General features: G+C 41.9%; 1 protein-coding gene across 9 annotated transcripts in view; it reads right to left on the bottom strand.

Moving 5' to 3' along the window:
* Positions 1-21,389, bottom strand: part of LOC145340852 (protein unc-13 homolog B-like) — a 580,250-nt gene that overhangs the window by 56,317 nt on the left and 502,544 nt on the right. For all 9 annotated transcript variants that reach the window (XM_080185311.1, XM_080185327.1, XM_080185336.1 and 6 more), the window contains 5 exons: positions 19,561-19,638; positions 16,252-16,329; positions 6,136-6,224; positions 3,007-3,159; positions 1,430-1,553 (listed from right to left, as the gene is read on the bottom strand). In XM_080185311.1, coding sequence (XP_080041437.1) covers positions 1,430-1,553; positions 3,007-3,159; positions 6,136-6,224; positions 16,252-16,329; positions 19,561-19,638 — 522 coding nt within the window. The remainder of the gene's footprint in view (positions 1-1,429; positions 1,554-3,006; positions 3,160-6,135; positions 6,225-16,251; positions 16,330-19,560; positions 19,639-21,389) is intronic.

The raw sequence follows: 21,389 nt of genomic DNA, 5'->3' as shown, positions 1-21,389 counted from the left end.
GATGATGATAGATTTAAAAGATGGGGGGGCAAAATCTTAAGAGAGAGAACTGTTAACAAGTTAGGCTAACAGGGGAACCAGGAGGGGAAGTCGGGTAGTCAGATCAATGGAAATAGGGTCAAGGGGGCAGAGGATAGGTCTCATGGGCAAGATGACCTAAGAGATGTCTTGAGAAAAGATATGTGAGAAACTAGAGAAAGATGAGAGTTTTGCCTGGTGGACAAGTGGAAGGGAGGACCATGACAGAGACAGCTAATCGGATTGTCTCAATCTTAGTGACAAAATAGTCCAACAGCTCCTCGCCCTTATTGTCGGAGACAGGACAGTGAAGAGGGGTTTAAGAAGATGGTTTGCAGTAGAAAAATAGTTCTCTTTGCATTGCAGAATGATCTTGGAATAGTGAGCAGTTTTGGGGATGCTTAATGTGGTCCAGCTCAATGCAAGCAAAGTGGTGGATGGCTAAGCCAGCTATCCATCATATCCTTTCAAGTCTGCATCCCTAGGCTTTAAGGGGGCTGAGATGACTGCCACACTGGGGGAATGGTCAGAATGAGACAGAGTAACAAGTTTATTAGGGACTGGTGCAAATGGGATATTACATAGACAGTCAGTTCAATACAAAACATGAAAATAGTATATATTCGAGAAATGTTCTGACTTGTATTCCACCAAATATCTACTTTTGCAAGGAAGGACCTTTGGTTTGATTATACAAGGCTACCCAGATCTATAATTAAAAACTAAGCCACATGTAAAGTCTTGAGCACTGCTCAAGCACTGTTCTTAATTTAGAAAAGAGAAGCAGTTGCCAAGTGTATTGCTATATAACATGGTGATGAATATTGTGTTGTCAACCTTTAGGAATTTCAGTGCAGTATTAATAAACAAATTAATTAAAAATAAATTGGTTTAACACATATAAACAGTACAAAGTCTAGCACAGCATTATTTAAACTGCTCAACACATACGTTATCTATTTTCTGGTACAAGAAGCCCCAGATGCTGTTGCACAATTGCTCCAGGGACCAAAATACAGTATGAACCACACTGGCTACGCTCCATAACATTCTGTACACAGACTGTAACAACGAATGTAAGTCTGTAAATCAGACTAATCAAATATTAGATTTGAGAATGTGGAACTCACTACCAGAGTGATTGAGGCAAACAGTATAGATACATTTAAGAAGTTATACAAGCATATGAGGAAGATGGGAGCAAAAGGTTATACTGGTAGCATTAGGTGAGGGATGATGGGAGGAAACTTGAATGAAACACAAACACCACAGTATGGACTGGTTTGGCTAAATGATCAGTTTCTCTGCTGTATATTGAATGTAATACTATTTAATTTTATATGTGTAAGAGATTTCAAATTGAACTTATCACAATGCTTGCAAAAAAATCACCAATACTTTGCCTACTCACCGACTGATCAGTTAGAGGAGGCAGCACAATAGTCCTTTCTATTGTGTTCACTACAATTTTCCATAGTTCCTTGAGGACTCGTTTCAGCACTGTCTTCTCACAGACTTTTGCAAACAATGTTAGACTGCAAAAAGGAGGAACTACATTTAATAAAGCTTGGGTACAGTTTGATAAGTATAACAATTCTAGCAGGAGATGGTGCAGAGATAATATCCCTGGGCTAGTAGTCCAGAGCCCCAGGTTCATGTTCTGGGGACAAATGTTCAAATCCCAAATCCCAGAATGAATTCAATAATTTGAATTCAGTAGTGGTGATCATGAAACGATTGTTGTGAAAACCCATCTGGTTCATTAATGCCGTTCTGGGAAGGAAACCTGCCATCCTTATCTCATTTGGCTAACTCCAGGCCCACAGCATTGTGGCTGACTCTTGACTGCCCTCTGTAACGGTCTGGCTAGCCACCTGGTTCAAAGGCTATTAGGGATGGGCAACAAATGTTGCTTTGCCAGCAATACCCACATTCCTAAGCAATTTTTAAAAAAAAATTCTACTCCAGATCAGATTATGGCAAGTGTGGTACAGTATAATTCTTCCTGGTGTCTTTCCAACTCAATGCCAATAATACTGTAACTATTGAAAAACATCAAATGAACTCATCTGAAAACGAGACTGATGTTTATAAGGATATGCATAGATGCAAGTGAACAAATATACAAGATACTATCGTTTTGATCCTTTTTAGACTATAGGAACAATACCTTTGGAAAGCATAAATTGAACAGTAATGGGTATTACACTATTTTTGTTAAATTACCTTCAGAAACCAGGGGCATCTTAAATATGTTGGGGAGTCTCCACACAATACAAAATTGTCTGTTGGAACCAGCAAAATTAATCATAGAATCACAGAATACCTACAGTGCAGAAGAAGGCCTGTTAGCCCATTGAGCCTGCACTAACCACAATCCCACCCAGGCCTTATCCCTGTAACTCCACGTATTTACTCTGCTAATTCTCCTGACACTAAGGGGCAATTGAACATGGCCAATCATTCTAACCTACCCATCTGTGGACTGTGGGAGGAAACTGGAGCTCCTAGAGGAAACCCCTGCAGACATAGGGAGAACGTGCAAACTCCACACAGACAATCACCCGAAGACGGAATCGAACCCGGGTCCATGGTGCTGTGAGGCAGCAGTGATAACCACTGTGACACCATGCCACACTGGGTGGAATGGACTTAATTTGTAGTTACGTTTTAAGACAGAAGTGCATTGCATCTAGTGGTACAACCAGAAGAAACATAAACTTAATAAGAAGAATAACTGTGCTTAAATAACAGGGAGAAGGATTGCCAGGGTTGATGAAGGGCATTTACTGTTACACTAGGTTCATTTTCAACTACTAGTATTATGAGAGAATAGCATTTGTAGAAAATAATTGCAACAACTAATATTTCCTAAAACTACAAGCCAGGAATTTATAATGTGCATTTTCAATTACATATTTAGTTGTTACTCTGAATTGCTTCATGCTTTCTATTACATCTCACTTACTATTCTTTCTCATAACTCACTTGCCATCCAAGAAGTCCATTAATGGTCCAAGCACATTATCTGCATCCTGAGCCACACTATTGCGAGCAGTAGCTGGCACATTCCCAGTCCCTTTGACCTGGCTTAGAATGTCTCCCATCTGTTTAACACATTCATCAAGCCGAGGCTGGAAACTACAATGTAGCATAGGTTAAAATCAATACAATCTCACAACAATAAAGTCCGCATGTAAAACAAGTAAAAATTTTAAAAGGAATGCATTTCAGATTACAAGTTGCTTTAATTAAAGCTATTGTTCACTGGACATTAGCTTCAAGACTATCTCAACAACTACAAACTTCATATTTTTTTATGTGTAAGTGTTGCAGAAAAGATGGACATTGAAATTAGTCTACAACTGTAAAATGAAATAGAATCTCTACAGTGCAGAAGGAGGCAGTTGGCCCATCGAGAACACCTGCCCCATCCCCGATCCTGGACTCTGGAACTTTGATCTGGGATTGTCTGTATTGGAACTAGTGAACTGCTTGACTGGCAACTTTCTGGTGCTCCAGCCAATTAATGCTCCTTCGAGTGTTAAATGGCTGTGGGGCCACTGTCAAATGTATGAGAGAGGGGCCAGGAAATCCTGCCATTCAATCCTGCCCAATACATATATCAGGAAAACTGTCAATTAAGTTGGAAGGGCCCAGTGCAGGAATCCTTTGGCTTCACCAATTACCCTTGCTCACTTTTGGCATGTGGTCTCTTGTTGATCCTAGGTCTCTAGTGGGTGCATTACTGGGAGCTGCCACTAATTCCGGTGGCCTTGCCAGCAATGAGGAACTGCCAGGTTCTAAACAGCTAGCAACTCCCATCTCTTCAATCCCAGGCAAGTCCCAATGATGGCCAATTAAATACTTTTGGAGCACTTCATTCCATTGGGGGCACCCCATCCTTTTCATATTGGAGGACAAGACCCATTGGGCCCATTAAATCCCACTCTTCCATTCCTCCATCAAATACAAGTTCTCATTCCCCGAGTCCTTTGACATCCTGTTCTGTTCCCCGTTGCTTAACCCACTTAGAACATAAGAACATAAGAAATAGGAGCAGGAGTAGGCCATCTAGCCCTTCGAGCCTGCCCCGCCATTCAATAAGATCATGGCTGATCTGTCGTGGCTCAGTTCCACTTTCCCGCCCTCTCCCCATAACCCTTAATCCCCTCTCTTATCAAAAACCCATCAACCCGCGTCTTAAAAATATTTAGCGAGGCAGCCTCCACCACTTCAACGGGCAGAGAATTCCAGAGATTCACCACCCTTTGAGTGAAGAAGTTCCTCCTCAACTCTGTTCTAAACCGCCCCCCCTTTATCTTGAGGCTGTGCCCCCTAGTCCTACTGTCTTTTTTGAGCGGGAAGAGTCTCTCCACCTCTATCCTATCCATCCCATTCATCATCTTATACGTCTCAATGAGATCTCCCCTCATTCTTCTAAACTCCAACGAGTACAAGCCTAGTTTATTCAGCCTCTTCTCATAGCTCAACCCCCTCAGCTCCGGTATCAGCCTAGTAAACCTCCTCTGCACTCCCTCCAAGGCCAAAATATCTTTGCGCAGGTGCGGCGCCCAAAACTGCACACAGTACTCCAGCTGCGGCCTCACCAATGCCCTTTACAGCTGCAGCAAGACCTCCCTACTTTTATATTCAATCCCCCTCACTATGAAGGCCAGCATCCCATTCGCCTTCCTGACCACATGCTGCACCTGCAAGCTGGGTTTTTGCGATTCATGCACAAGGACCCCGAGGTCCCTCTGCACCGTCGCCTGCTGCAGTTTTTCGCCTTCAGCTTCTCACCTTCAGCTATCTCGTCCGTGAAATCACTGACCTGTTCTCCTGACCCTTTTCTATTCTATCTCCAGACTACCCAATGGCACTCTTTGCTCATGCTTGCTAACATCATTAAGATGTCTCTCTGCTACAAAAATGTTCCCATCACCTCACAACTTCCATTATTTGTCCCTTCTTCAAGAATCCATTCTAGCCACTCCATGATATCTCCAACCTTTCTTATCTACTCAAAGACCTGGATTGCTTCACAATTGCACTCCCACCACTCCTCAATAGAGATCCCTGAATTTGTGCTTCCATCCTGCCCATGGTATTGAGAGTAGATTAGCCAACATTACAAATGGCATCCTACATGATTGAAACTGTGGTTTTCAGTCTCTTCTTAGCCCCAGTTGATAAGTCTATCTTGATTTCACTCAACTGTCACAAAGCAAACACCATATTGTTTTCAATGGCTTGCCTTGTACTGCATGTATGGTTATCTGCAATGTGCTCTGGGAATTCATTCTTGCCTTCTTCCTCTTCATTCAGATTGTCCCATATCTAGGCTGGAATTTTACCATCCTGCTGCCACTGTAATCGCAGCAGGCGAGGGAGGGACCATGGGAAGGCCTGTTGACCTCAGGTGGGATTTTACGGTTTTGGGACAAGCAAGGCCATAAAGTCCCACCCCTAGAATTTAATTTTGTCCAAAGGCTATTGTTACAGTCCCCAAATGTCTGGCCAATATCAATACCTGAATGATCAAAGATTTTCTCTAGCTCAATGGCAGCCGATTGTATTCTCATTCATTTCCACTAGAATTCATCTGCTTCTTCCCTTTATTTCATCAATATCCTCACCTACTTCTTGAGCCTGAGCCCGGCTTTCTCCGCATATCCATTCTGCTTTCATCCACCTCCCCAACCTTTCCTCCTTCTTCTGCTCTTTTTTTCCTCACCTTCCAACTGATGGAAAGTTGCTTCAGTTCAAGGCTGGATGGCCCTGAAGTTCTCCTATCTGGCCTCTCTGCTTCAGAGCCACAAGTTTCAGCTCATTCAAAACAATACAACATAACCCCTCTTGACAAAACCCCACACTCAGCTTAATCCCACCTTCTCCAACCAATTTGGCATTCCTTGCACAGCTGAATTTAACCCATCTTAATGATCTGTTTCTGCTTCAGTTGTTTGAAGAAATCCATCCCTGTCCCTCCAAATCATCAGGAGCTCAGTTTTTATGATTTTGCAGCTAAATTTCTTCAGTTCATTTCCATAACTGATTATCACGAAGCAATTTACATTATAAAACAGATAAAGGCAAAAGGTGATAATTACTTACCTAACACCAAACACATCACTGAGATCATCTAGAACATTGTTTAGTTTCACCTGAAGATCTTTTAAACTCTCGCTTGCCTCAGAATCCAGCTGTGATGAAAGATATATCTTATATCAGTTTCAATAGTTACAATGAAATATTCCTAAATATATAAATGTGCAACATGGTGGCACAATGGTTAGCACTCCTGCCTCACAGCTCCAGCGACCTAGGTTTGATTGTCGGCTTGGGTCACTGTCTATGTAGAGTTTGCACATTTCTCCAGGTGCTCCGGTTTCCTCCCACATTCCAAAGATAGGTGGATTGACCATACTAAATTGTCCTTTAGTGTCAGTGGGACTAGTTAGGGTTGTGGGGATAGAGCCTGGGTGGGATTGTGGTCGGTGCAGACTTGATGGCCTCCTCCTGCACTGTAGGATTCTATGATCTATGACACTATAGTGTTTCCACTTAAATGAAAATGTGTGCTCTACGTGTGTGTGCGTGCGTGTGCATGTGAAATAGAGGGGGCGGGGGGATGTGGTTAATGAGAGGGTGAGAGTGCGATGTTCTCCTTCCAGCTTGCTGATTTCTCCAACTTGCCTCACTGACTCTGGACACATTAATTCCTTTTGATCTTCAGCTATTATGGTGCCTAAATTTCTACCTCTTGTCCTTGCTATCCAATGCTTTTTGAAGACCATGAGCATTCATTTCATGGCTCTCACCCAAACTCAACACTACCCCTTCCAACCCATGAGGTTCTTCCCTGCCACGTGCAATTCTTTCCTCTTTTTCCACATCTTACTGTCTGCCTTTCACGATCCCATTTCTTTGGTGTTTCCTTTTCTTTTGTCTCTACCTTCTCATTCATCTTCCAGAATGTTCAAAACAGAGGTTGATGGATTTCTAGATATCAATGACATTAAGGGATACAAGAATAGTGCAGGAAGATGGTGTTGAGGTAGAAGATCAGCCACAATCTAGTTAAACAATGGAGCAGGCTCAACGGGTTGAATAGCTTACTCCTGCTCCTGTGTTCCTTTCTTTCCATTCTCCAATACTCTGTAAGCTGATCTCTTCCCTGAAACTAACCTCCTGCCACTTCATTCTCTCCTTAATTAATTCGTAACCACGCTCCCAACTCCCTTTACTGGCTCTAATGCTTGCCAACAATGTTAATTCTCTTCTCAGTTCAGGTTTCATTCCTCAACTTTTCAAATCTGTCATCATCATCCCTGCTTAAAAACCCATCTTTGACCTATACTTCCTCTCCTGCGATCATCGATTCTCTGCCTCTCCTTCTTGCCTGACGTTCTTGAAAATGTCATTTCTCAGCAAACTTGCAATTCTCACAGCTGGAATTGCTTCACTGCCATTTAATCTCGTCATTACACACAACATATGTTTGCCTATTACCATCATCCAAAGTGGGCTAGCAATAAGATCATATGAAATAGAAACTGGAGGAGGACATTCAGTCCCTTGAGTCAGGCTGATAACTATGGCCATAATTCCACTTTCCTGCCTGCCCTCACAGAAGTCTGTGTAACTCAGCCTTGATTATGTTCAATAACACAACCACCACTGCTCTCTGGGGAAGAGTATTCCAAAAATTAATGACATGCAGGGTAGAAATTCATAGAATCATAGAAACCTACAGTGCAGAAGAGTCAATTACTAGGGGGCATAGGTTTAAGGCGCAAGGGGCAAGATTTAAAGGAGATGTACGAGGCAAGTCTCTTTACACAAGAGGGTGGTGGGTGCCTGGAACTCGCAGCTGGGGGAGATAGTGAAAGCAGATACGATAGTGAGTTTGAAGGGGCATCTGGACAAATACATGAATAGGATGGGAATAGAGGGATGAGGTTCCTAGAAGGGTAGAGGATTTTAGTTCAGACAGACAGTGTGGTTGATGCAGTCTCAGAGGGCTGAAAGGCCTGTTCCTGTGCTGTAATTTTCTTTGTTCTTTGAGGCCATTTGGCCCATCGAGCCTGCAGGTGCAAACAATCCCACCCAGGCCCTATCCATAACCCCATGCATTTACCCTGCTAATTCTCCTGACACCAAGGGGCAATTTACCATAGCCAATCCAGCTAACACGCACATCTTTGGACTGTGGGAGAAACCAGAGCACGTAGAGGAAACCCATGCAGACACGGGGAGAATGTGCAAACTCCACACAGGCAGTGACCTGAGGCTGTAATTGAACCCAGGTCCCTGGTGCTGCGCAGCAGCAGTGTTGTCCACTGTGTCACCATGTCACCGCTAACCTATTTACCTCAAACTTAAATGTGAAACCCCTTATTTTTAAACTATGCCGCTTAGTTTTAGATTCTGCCGCTAGATATCATTAGCCATACAGTTGTAAGAGTAATTGTTACAAGCTGGCTCATCACTATTTCCTTCAGCCAATATAAGTCATTGAATATGGAGGGCATGCTGAGAGCAGTTAATAAAGCATATGGTAGCCTATGTTTCATTAATAGAAGCATTGAGTACAAGAGTAAGGAGGTCATGTTGAACTTCTATAAGAATAGATTGGAAAGGTTGGGTCTGTTTTCCTTGGAGAAAGGAAGGCTGAAAGGAGACTTGGTAGAGATATTCATGATGATGAGGTGTATGGACAGGGTAAACAGTGAGAAACTGTTCCCTCTCAAGTAAACATCAAGAACCAACACGGCACACATTCAAAATAATGGGCAAAGGGAGTAGATGTGATTTGAAGAAAATATTTTCACCCAGTGGGTAGTTGGAGTCTGGAATGAACTTCCTGAAAGGGCGATGGAGACAGGCTTGATTGAGATGGTCAAAAGGGAATTGTGTTGCTATCTGAAAAGAAATAATGTGCAAGGTTATGGGGATAAAACAGGGGAATGGGATTAGTTAGAATGCTCTTTCAGTGAGCCATTGCATATTCCATGGCCAAATGGCTTCCTGCAATGTAAAGATTCTGGAATTCTGTAAACTAGGGATGGACATGGTACAGACTTGCCTGGATTACAATCACAAAACAAAGAGAAATGAAATACTGTAAATAATAAGTGTCAACTGTAACCTTAGAATAGACTCTTTCCTGCATGTGACTGAAAATACAGCAAATAACCTCAAGCATGGTCATCTTTAGGTGTATACAAGAAAAAGCATAGAAAACAGTGAAAAATTCACTACATGACAAGTTTGAACATGATAATACTGATTACATTGGGAATATAATTCACATGCTACTTTTATATTATATATTGTAGTAATCAGCCAGTCTGAAAGCAACAGAGAAAGCCTTGTTTATTAATTCCACGGAGAGCAAGAACAGATGCAAGGATATTCACTGCCATGGCAAACTGGCTAAACAGAGAAAACAAAGCCTCTAGACAATATGTAACAGGATGCTGTTTTATACTAGCATTTAATTAACAGGGACATTGACAATGGTGTCAATTCAACCTTAATTTGATCAGAGGCATATGGGCTTGTAATAGCTTGGTCAAATCATGTATATAAGAAAGGTTAATATAAATGGAGATTAAATTCTTAACTTAATCCTATTTTCACCTATCTGCACTTTTGTGTGTAATAAAATGTTACATAAATGGTGGCTCTGGGCCAGATAAGGCAGTTTTCAAATATGGAATTAAACCACAATTAAATGATCAAATAGGTAATTTTGTTTTGTGATTCATTTAAGGTACATGGACTCTACCAGCTAGGCTAGCATTTATTGTGCACCCTTCATTTCCCTTGAGAAGTAGTGGTGAACTGACTTTTGAACTACTGCAAGCCATGCTGTGTAGGTACACCCACGGTGCTGTCGTGGAAGAGTTCCAGGATTTTGACCCAGTGACACTGAAGGGAGTGATATATTTCCAAGTCAGGATGGTGAGTGACTTGGAGGGTAAATTCCAGGTGGTGGTGTTCCCATGTATCTGCTGCCCTTGTCCTACTACATGGTAGTGCTCATGAGTTTGGAAGGTGGTGTCTTAGGAGCCTTGATGAGTTCCTACAATGCAACTTGCAGATGGTACACGCTACTGTTACTGTATGTCATTGGTGCAGGAAGTGAGTGTTTGTGGATGAGGTACCAATCAAGTGGGCTGCTTTGTCCTGGATTGTGTCGAGCTTTTTGAATTTTGTTGGAGCTGCACCCATCCAGGCAAGTGGAGAGTATTTCATCACACTCCTGACCCCTGCCATGTAGATTATGGGGAGTCAGGGGATGAGTTAGTTGCCATAGGATTTCCAGCCTCTGACCTACCACAGTATTTATGTGGCTAGTCCAGTTCAGTTTCTGGTCAATGGTGACTCCCAGGATAACGGAAAACTCAGCTTTGGTAATACCACTGAATATCACGGGGCAATGGTTAGATTCTCCCTTGTTGGAAGGGGTCATTGCCTGGACTTGTGTGGTGCGAATATTACTTGCCACTTGTCAGCCCAAGTTTGGATGGATATTGTCCAGGTCTTTCTGCATTTGGATAAGGACTGCTTCAGTATCTGAGGAGTCGTGAATGGCGTTGAACATTGTGCAATCATCGACAAACATCCCCATTTCTGATCTTATAATGGAAAAAAGGTCACTGATGAAGCAGCTGAAGATGGTTGGGCCTAGGACACTACCTGGAAGAACTCCTGCAGTGATGTTCTGAAGTTGAGGATTGATCTGTCACATCTACAACTACCTTCCTTTGTGACAGGTATGACTCCAATCTGTTGAGGTTTTTCCCTCTGATTTCCATTCATTCCAGTTTTGCTATGGCTCCTTGATGCCAGACTCAGTCAAACGTAGTCTTGATGTCAAGAGCAGTCACTCTCATATCACCTTCGGTGTATATGGGTTGAATTTTCCCAGGTGCATCGTAACTCCAACAGCATTTCTGGATCAGAAATTTTACTGGAGATAGCCAATAACTAGTCAACTTTGAGAACCTCATCCAGTAAGGGATGACAAGGTTCAATGCTTGGAGGTCCACTCAGCGTGTAAGCTATGGAGACACCTTCAATTGGGGTGCAGCTGTTGACATTGTGACCAGCGTCATAATGGCTCAATATAACAATCTCCACAAACCCATCAAGGCTTCTTCTGTAGCACTTTCCAAACCTGTGACCTCTACCACCTAGGCAAGGGCAGCAGATACATAAGAACACTACACCTGGAAGCTCCACTCTCAGTCGCACACCATTCTGATTTGGTAGCATATCGCCACTCCTTCATTGTCACTGGGTCAAAGCCCGGAATTCCTTGTGGGTGTTCCCCCAAAATATGGAGACCGAAGCTTTAACAAAACTCAAAACCACTTTCTCAAGGGCAATAACGGACAGGAATAAATGGGGGTCTAGCCAGTGACACTCATATCCCATCAATGTTAACTGAATAAAAGCAGCTGCAATAGAATGCCTTCATGCTTGGGGAGACTTAATGCTCGTGACCTACATGAAAGGTTTCACATGTTTAACAGCTCGAACATTCAGCTGTGAAGGTGCACTCTCTCACTTTCTGGGTTCATAGAATCATAGAATCCCTATAGTGCAGAAGGAAGCCATTGACCTTTTGAGTCTGCACCAACAACAATCCCACCCGGGTTGGACCTATCTTTGTAACCGCGTGTAATCCCCCTGACAGTACGGGGCAATCCCACCCAGACCTGCTCCCTGTAACCCCAAATATTTACTCTAATCTACACATCTTGGGACACTAAAGGAGAATTTAGCATAGCCAATCCACTTAACCTGCGCATCTTTAGACTGTGGGAGGAAACTGGAACACTTGAAGGAAACCCATACAGACACAGGGAGGATGTGCAAACTCCACACAGATAGTGACTCGAGGCCAGAATTGAACCCCGGTCCCTGGCACTGTGAGGCAGCAGTGCTAACCACTGTGCCACCATGCCGCCCCACCATTCTTGATGCATGGAGTTTGGCCGTGTGGAAAATTATGATCTAATTTCTCAATAGGGATTAATTACCCCATTAAGAGCTATCAGTGAGCAAACATTATTGCTAGGATCCTACCTGCGCGAAAAATGCACAGAAGCAGCAAAAAGTCACAGAGCTGGTCAAGGCAAATTAATTACCCTTTTCCCTTTCACCCCACTCTCCTAAGCAGTCTTCCTGGATGGGGAAAAGTCAGCTCAATGAGTTCAGCACCAAGACCATTGGCAGCAACAAGTTCAACTGTTATAGCGATGAAGAAAATATGCCAAGTTTCAGAATGGCTGGGAGTCTATCCGATTTGGCATCAATCTCCCAACAGCTATTACAAACAATGTGGGAGATTCCATTCTATAATTCATAGTCCCTGGTCACAGGCCATTCATGAGCAAGATCACTGTGTTTACAGCAGCTGTCTAGGTGCCATGTCATGACACAGAATGTAAAATGATGTGACCGCGCACACATAATGTGCTACCACTGCCACCGCCTGTTTTCCCACCTGCACTGCCTTGTCTGAGCTTCAACTAATCACAGCCCGAATCAAGGGGCAAAGCATGTTGTCCTTCAGTGAGTTTTTAAATACACCACCGATTATTATGTTACAGCTGAATCCAAACAACAAACAAATCTGACAAGGCGTTTTGCGCTTGAGTAGAAGCTTTTACATAAATTGTATTCTGTGATTCAGTATGGTTTTTATCCAGGTTCCTATGTTCAGAATAACAGACGGGTGAGAGCATGGTACAGATCACTCTAGTGACAGGTGAGTCACTAAATTAATGCTGAAATCTGACAGGCCTGTAAATCACCAGTGGCAAAGATGCAAATGACTTATTCTGACTTTCATTCATACATGGTGACCCTTTTAAGTACCTCTTGACCCTATCACGTTGTGGACTGTTTGAGGGATTAAATGGCCTCCTTCGGTGCTATAATTTCAATCACTGTATCAAGTCTGAGCCCAGGAAGTGGTTTAGAAATGTTTCTGCTGACTTCAGGACAATGTGTCCTTGACAACCAGCTCGCTGCTCATTGTGTGATTAATGGTGTTCAGTGCCAGACAGTTTTTAATGTGTGAAGCGCAATTATAGATCAACACTGACTGAGGCTTTCAGCTCAGAGTTATCACCTTAGCGTGGAACGGGCTCCACATAGAATCCATGATAGTGGCAACACTAGGGCCTGCTGACACGGATTGGAAGTCCAATTGTATCTTTTGGTTGCAGGGTAATTTTTGCTATGGTTTTCAGTGTTATCATCTGTGGGTTATAAACGTGCTAATAATTACAGGTAAGATATTGGGATGTTGCAGCTATTACTTCCCAGATACATAGTGAGTTATACTAATAATAAAATAAAATACTGCAGATACTGGAAATCTGAAATAAAAACAAGGAGTGCTGGAAATGCTCAGCAGATCAGGCATCATCTGTGGAGAAAGACATAGTTAAAGTTTCAGCTCAAGATGACTCTGTTTCTCACCAAAATTACTGAGAGACTCGCTGAGTATTTCCAGCATTTTATAGTATTATTGTTGCTATGAGGAGATCTGAATGTTACCAGCTTTACTGCTCCTTGTGGGTGCAACTTCTGTCCATTGCTAATAGTTTTTGGTGGAATTCGTTTGACCTTTCATTTTGTTTCTATGAATCTCCCCCACCTTTGATTATCCCTCTTCCCCAACTCAAGTTTTTGCTCTTTGCCTAACCTGTCAGTGATTGGATTGAAAAAATTTGCGACGATACTCAGCTACAGAGGATTCAATCTGTATGAGGTTAATATAATAGCATTTGCAGAAATCACATGATTCAATGTCACATGATGGAAGATTATATGGACAGGCAACATGTGATTGGATATTAGATAATCAGCCATCATGTGGCCATGTGGTCAGATGTCAAATGGTCAACCCTCTAAGAATGCCTCCAACCAAGGTACTTCACAGAAGAAACTAGGTGCAAGCCAAAGGTGGAGATAGTAGGAGGGATGACTAAGCGCTTGGTCAAACAGGTGGGCTTCAAGAGAGATTGTAAAAAGGGAGAGGTGGAGGGAATGTACAAAAGGAATTCTTAAGTATAGGATCTACACAGCTTAAGTTTTGGTCAACAATGACAGAGCAAAGAGAGGGAGGGCACACAAGGCTATAGTCAGAGCACCGATGAACTCTATGGAAGGATATTTGAAAGAAGAGGTCATAGAGTTAGGAAGGGCAAGATGATGATTAGATTTTAATGATGGGAGAAAATGTTGAATTGGACTCATTCAAGGATTGCAGTCAATGTAACTCGTAAAGGCAGAAATGACGGGTGAGCAAGAATTGGTACATGATAGGTTACAGAACAAAGTTTTGGATGAGTGAATAATAGAGTATGGGAAGCCAGCCAGAAGAGCACTGGAATAATTGAGACTGGAGGGGACAAAAGGTGTGGGCGCCAGCAGTAGGTTGAGCTAAGACAGGGCAAAAGCATTCAATAGTTGTAATGCGATCCCTTTGACTTAAACTAATACTGATTCAATCAGCTGAAACTTTCTAAGTTTATGTTTAACTGGCCAATTAAAACTGTACGTTAAACATATACGATAAAATTAAATATTTGTTATATTGATCTAATAAATCTCCAGCATCATGAAAGTGTTGAAAGTTGCAGACTAATAGCCAAACGTAACATTACAATTCTAGATCATTGATGATAGATTGGGAATTAACAGGGACTGAAGCTGAATAATCTGCTGCTAGTCTTAGCCTAAATATAACAAACATAGCTCCCCTGCACAGAACTAAAGCTCCAAATATACAAATTGCACTTGAAATTTACTTGAACAAAAAATACTTGCCGCTTCAGCCACACACATTAGCTACAAAACCAGAGCAATCATAGATATACTTCATAAAATATGAGCACTGTTGCTTGTTGCGCTTTTAATCTAAATATGAAGTCCACATGTTAAAGAATGAGCAGCTTGGCTGTGATGAAATGGTGTCAGAGCTGAACTTTGATTGTAATACAGTTACAACCACCTTCTTAAATAAAGTTCAAAAAGAACTGAGGCAGCTACTGTATAGCTTTTTAAATTTCTGATACAGAAGAAAGTTTGATCTTACAGAATTTCAACTGCTGTATAAAGACTGGTGAGCAGCAGGTCATGCATGTACTGAAGTACAGAGCTGTGCTAATATGTGCACGGAGAGGTTTGTTTCCCAGTTCCAACTGTGAGTGAACACTGTGTGTAAGTGTGAACACATTTCTTACTCTTCACTTTGAAATGCTCCTACTCTGTCTTTCATTTGCGGTGGGGGACCTTATTTCAGTAGACAATGCAGACTTGACAACAGAATCATATTGCAAACTTTCTATTCGAAGATTAGTGCAGTTTCAGAAGACTTACAATACTGAAAATGCAACTGGTAGAGATATCACAATGAGTCAACTGGATAAGAATATCTTGAAAGTAGTTTAAGAAATATGTCACTACCTGCAAATGATACTGAAATATATTCAGGAGACAATGGCATAATGGTAAAGTCACTGAACTAGTGATCCAGAGGTCCATTCTAATGCTGTGGGGTTGTGGGTTCAAACCCCACCACGGCAGCTGGTGGAATTTAATTCAATAAACCTGAAAGTTGGTCTCATTAAAAGCGACATAAACTCTCATCAATTGTAAAAAACCCACCTGGTTCATTAATGTTCTTTCAGGAAGGAAATCTGCCATCCTTACCTGTTCTGGTCTACCTGTGACTTGAAATCCACAGAAATGAGTTTGACTCTTATCTAACTTTGGAAATGGCATAGCAAGGACAATTAGGGAAGGGCAACAAATGCAGGCCTTGCCAGCGATATATGTCCACATCCATGGAAAGAATACGCGAGCAAATGGGATTAACTTAGTGTTAAAAACTGGGTGGCATGGAAAAGTTGGGCCAAAGAGTCTGCTTCCATGCTGTAAACCTTTATGATTCTATAAAAAGAATATTCACTGGTCACTTTTTCAATTCTCATACCAAGTTTATTTGTCTCTATTTGATAGACTAGGATACTCACTTGTGTATTTCGAAGCCAGTGTCACAGCAGAGAAGGATACACTTTTATTTGTGTGTACTCTGAAATTATGCACAATTGGATGGCAAAAAAATTCACTGCTCTGAGCAATGCTTTAGTACATCATTAAAAGGTGTGGAGGAAATCTACAAGTTCAGTCTCTTACCTCTTTACCACCCATAGCTTCAAACATCTTTTCCAGCTGAACTCTCAGTTGTTGTACATTATTCATCAGAATGCAAGGCTGGCGGAGGAAATGTAAAATTGCTCAATTAAAATGACTCAGGTTCTTTAGTTTTTTCAGTCAAATCTGCATTCAGTTTTATGTAACAGCATATAAGACATCTATATTCAGTTTCAGTTACAAGAAAAAACTGCAGAGATCTTGAAGGCTTGTCAGGCTGAAACGGCTGCATAGATAGGGAAGGGTGAGGCCATGGAGTGTTTTCAAAAACAGGGATGCGGAATTTAAAATTAAGGTGTTGTCAGAGTGGCAGCTAGTCATGGTGTAGCTATAGGTATGTAAACAGAAAAACATTTAACAAAAACGAATGTTGGCCCCTTACAGTCAGAAACCGAAGAATTTATAATGGGGAATAAAGAAATGGCCGAAAAATTAAATTCATAATTTGCTTCAGTCTTCACTAAGGAAGACATGAATAGTCTACCAGAAGTTCTGAGAGAAACAACTTTTAGTGAGGAGCTGAAGGAAATCAGCATTAGTCGAGAAATGGTTTTAGAGAAATTGATGGGATTGAAGGTGGATAAATCTCCAGGTCCTGATAATCTTCATCCAGAGGACTAAAAGGAAGATGATACAAAGTTGAGTGGGAGGGTGAGCTGTGAGGAGAATGCAGAGATGCTTAGTGTGATTTGGACATATGGCAGGTGCAGTTTAATGTGGATAAATGTGAGGTTATCCACCTTGATAGCAATAACAGGAAGACAGATTATTACTTGAATGGGTGTAAATTGAGAGAGGTGGGTACTCAGCGAGACTTTGGTGTTCTCATGCAACAGTTGCTGAAAGTAAGCGCGCAGGTACAGCAGGCAGCAAAGAAGGCAAATGGTATGTTGGCTTTCATAGCAAGAGGATTTGGATGTAGGGATTAGGATGTTTTGCTGCAATTGTTTAGGGCATTGGTCATGCCACATCTGGAGTATTGTGTACAGTTTTGGCATCCTTATCTGCAGAATGATGTCCTTGCTATAGAGGGAACACAGTGAAGGTTTACCGAGGGATGGCAGGTCTATCACATGAGGAGAGACTAAGTTGGTTAGGATTACATTCACTGGAGTTTAGAAAAGTGAGGGGGATCATAAAGAAACTTATAAAATTCTAACAGGGTTAGACTGGGCAGATTCAGAAAGAATGTTCCCAGTAGTGGGGGAGTCCAGAACGAGGGGTCTTAGTTTGAGAATATTGGGTACATCTTCTAGAACTGAGGTGAAGGGAAATTTCTTCACCCAGGGGGTGGTGAATGTGTGGAATTCACTATGGCAAAATGTAGTTGAGGCCAAAACATTTTCTGTTTTCAAGAAGAAATTAGATATAGCTGTAGGAGCTAAAGCAATCAAGGGATATAAGGGGAAGGAGGAGAGCAGGATATTGAATTTGATGATTAGCCATGACCAAAATTAATGGCAGAGTAAGCTTGAGGGGCCAGACGGCCTACTCCTTCTTCTGTTGTTGTTGTTTATTTATTTGTCACAAGTAAGGCTTACATTCATACTGCAGTGAAGTTAATGTAAAATTCTGCTAATTAACACACTTCGGCACCTGTTCAGGTCAATGCATCTAACCCAGCACATCTTTCAGACTGCGGTAGGAAACTGGAGCACCCAAAGGAAACTCATGCAGACATGGGGAGAATGTGCAACCTCCACACAAACAGTAACCTAGCTAGGAATTGAACCCCAGTCTCTTGCACTGTGAGACAGCACTGCTAACCACTGTGCCACCTTGCCACGATGTGGGAATGCCGGCGTTGGACTGGTGTAAACACAGTAAAAAGTCTGACAACACCAGGTTTTAGTCCAACCGATTTATTTGATAATACTCACAAGCTTTCGAGGGGACTGCCTCTTCGTCAGGTGAATGGAGAGTTCTGGCCTCAGACAGAGCATATCAAGCACAGATAGTTTAGAGATTACTGATTAGAATGCGAATCCTTACACCTAACCTGCTGTTCAAGACCTGAAGTGGCTGACAATGTGAGTGGAAGGAGCGCTGATCACAGGTTACAGAGATGTGTATTGTCTCCAGACAGTACAGTAAGTAAGGTTTTGCAAACCCAGGCAAGTCACGGGGGTTACAGATAGTGCGACATGAACCCAAGATCCCTGTTGAGACCGTCCTCATCTGATAGCCAAGTTCCGCACACATGAGGACGGTCTCAACAGGGATCTTGGGTTCATGTCGCACTATCTGTAACCCCCGTGACTTGCCTGGGTTTGCAAAACCTCACTTACTGTACTGTCTGGAGACAATACACATCTCTGTAACCTGTGATCAGTGCTCCTTCCACTCACATTGTCAGCCACTTCAGGTCTTGAACAGCAGGTTAGGTGTAAGGATTCGCATTCTAATCAGTAATCTCTAAACTATCTGTGCTTTATATGCTCTGTCTGAGGCCAGAACTCTCCATTCACCTGATGAAGAGGCAGTCCCCTCGAAAGCTTGTGAGTATTATCAAATAAATCGGTTGGACTAAAACCTGGTGTTTCTACCTTGCCACCCCATAGTTTGTTTCTACGTTTGTAGTGCTAACCACTGTGCAATGTGTCTCCCTACAGTTTCTGTGTTTCAATGGTTAGGAGGTCCAGGGCTGATGGCTAAATGAAATTTGGAGTCAGTTAATATATGGGCATCAAAATTTAGAATGAGCACAGGCCTATATAAATGGGAAGCTGGCCAGGAAAACATTGGAGTGAAATTTACAGCTGAAAAGGTATGGGTGAAGATTTCAATAGCAGGTAAGCTAAAGGTAGATCAGAGTTGAGCGATGTTACAAAGTCTTAGTGATTATGTCAATGTGTAGTTGGATATTCAACAAGACCTCTCTCAACACCAATATTTTTGAAAGGTCTTGCTCAGCGCAAAGGCAGTTACTGGGGCAGGAATCGTTGCACAGAAAACAGAGTTTACGTCGGACCAGACAATGGCCTAATCTTCCCAGGAAGTGACTGGGAAGTGAAGTGATGAATGGACAATTTTAAGAAGATATTAGCAGATTAGGAAGAATTATGCTGGATGAAATTCGTGCAGAGAAAGATGATGTGATATAGTTAGGGAAGGATAAAGACTTGAACAACACGTTAAATGGTGAATCAAGTACAGAATTCGATAAAAATAGGAGATCATTTATAAAATTATAAACATGCAATCTTGGGTTTTATAATTAAGAGCTGTAAAAATATAGTTAAATCTAAAATGATATGTAGCAAGAGTTAGAATTAAGAAAAATATACTAACTAATGTCTCCTTAGAACAGTAGGACTTGAAGTTCTTCAAAAGAATATCTGCATACTGTAGCAGCACTTTGCTTATGGTCTGCCAAAGAGAAAGAAAACGCACTATGAACTCAATTCCTTCTCACTGTTCATGCATATGACACAACATATAAATGACTACTAGCAATAAACAGAGATGGTACAATCCTAAATAAGAGTTTATTATTTTTCACCTTACAAGGATAAAATTGCAAGATAAAGTTTATCAGAAAGAACTGACTAGCACTTGTCATGTGTACTCAGAAAATGCTATTGCTTTTCACAATTTATAGACACTAAGCATTATCAAATAGCACTTGGAGTACTGTGCGCAGTTCTGGTCGCCTCACTATAGGAAGGACGTAGAAGCTATTGAAAGGGTACAGAGGAGGTTTACAAGGATGTTGCCTGGATTGGGAGGCATGCCTTATGAAGATAGGTTGAGGGAGCTGGGACTCTTCTCCCTGAAGAGACGAAGGTTGAGAGGTGACCTGATAGAGGTTTATAAAATGTTGAGAGGAATAGAAAGGGGGATTCTCAGAGGCTATTTCCCCGGGTTGAAATGGTCGCTACGAGAGGACACAGATTTAAGGTGCGGGGAGGCAAGTACAGAAGTGATGTTAGGGGTAAGTTTTTCACTCAGAGGGTGGTGAGTGAATGGAATCGGCTGCCGTCAGTGGTGGTGGAGGCAAACTCGCTGGGGTCTTTTAAAAGACTTCTGGATGAGTATATGGGATTTAGTGGGATTGGGGGTTATAGATAGGTCTATGGATTGGTAGGTGTTGATGTGATCCGCGCAACTCGTGGGCCGAAGGGCCTGTTTGTGTTGCAGTGTTCTATGTTCTATAATTTTGAAGTATATCCAGCATGAACTTGCAGCATAATCAGAGACATCAGAAATATCAATCAATTATTCTTTTAAAAAGAAAGTAAAGGCAAACAAGTAAGTCCAGATTTTAATTCTCTGGCTGGAGATGTGCACAGCGAGAAGTCTCACAACACCAGGTTAAAGTCCGACAGGTTTATTCCTGTTGGACTTTAAACCTGGTGTTGTGAGACTTCTTACTGTGTTTACCCAAGTCCAACGCTGGAATCTCCACATCATGGAGTTGTGTAGTTAGAGTTCTGAGGTAAACATGAAGCCATCCAGTCTTCCAGAGCAACAGGCCAAGGGCATTCTAACTCCCAGCCTCATCCGTAATGGCCTGCCAATATTCTACCAGAAACTGTCAGAAATGATGATGGTTTTCAAACAGTGGAAGACCTGAAGGAATGGTTCTTGGATTGCCAAGTGAGTGGTTGGAAGAGGGGATCAATTATGCTGGGGGAGGGAAATCCTCATGCATTCCTCATGGGGTGAAAAATGTTTTTGAAAAAAATCAATGGAGCTTTCGGGATCTTCTCTGGCTCAGTTCATTTTTCCCACAAGCCACAACTGTTTCTCCACATAGACACATAGTCACAAAGCATCCGTGGGATCTTTGGCTGACGAGTAAGCACTCCATGATGACATCTTTAAGCTACATCAGTTCAGCAGTATCAAAATGCCTAAACTGAAATTCTGTTGAATGCAAAAAAGCTTCTTTCATCCTCCAGGACACAGAAAGTGATAAATTCTGGGCACTAAAAAATTCTCAACTTTCCACAGTTGCCCTCTTTCTTCACCATAACAACTACCGATAAGAACACTTTTCTCACTGCGCTCGTTTTAGCTTCCCTCAATTCACATTTTGAAACATGTACTAATAATAACAAAACACACAAGGAGTCACCCTAAAGGTAACATTTTTAGTCATTTTTTTCAGCTGGAAT

The sequence above is a fragment of the Carcharhinus amblyrhynchos genome, chromosome 1 (assembly GCF_965287045.1).
Source record: "Carcharhinus amblyrhynchos chromosome 1, sCarAmb.v2.hapA, whole genome shotgun sequence".
Classification (NCBI taxonomy): domain Eukaryota; kingdom Metazoa; phylum Chordata; class Chondrichthyes; order Carcharhiniformes; family Carcharhinidae; genus Carcharhinus; species Carcharhinus amblyrhynchos.
Note: the sequence above shows the minus strand (reverse complement) of the source record. Positions and strands in the feature narration are given on the sequence as shown.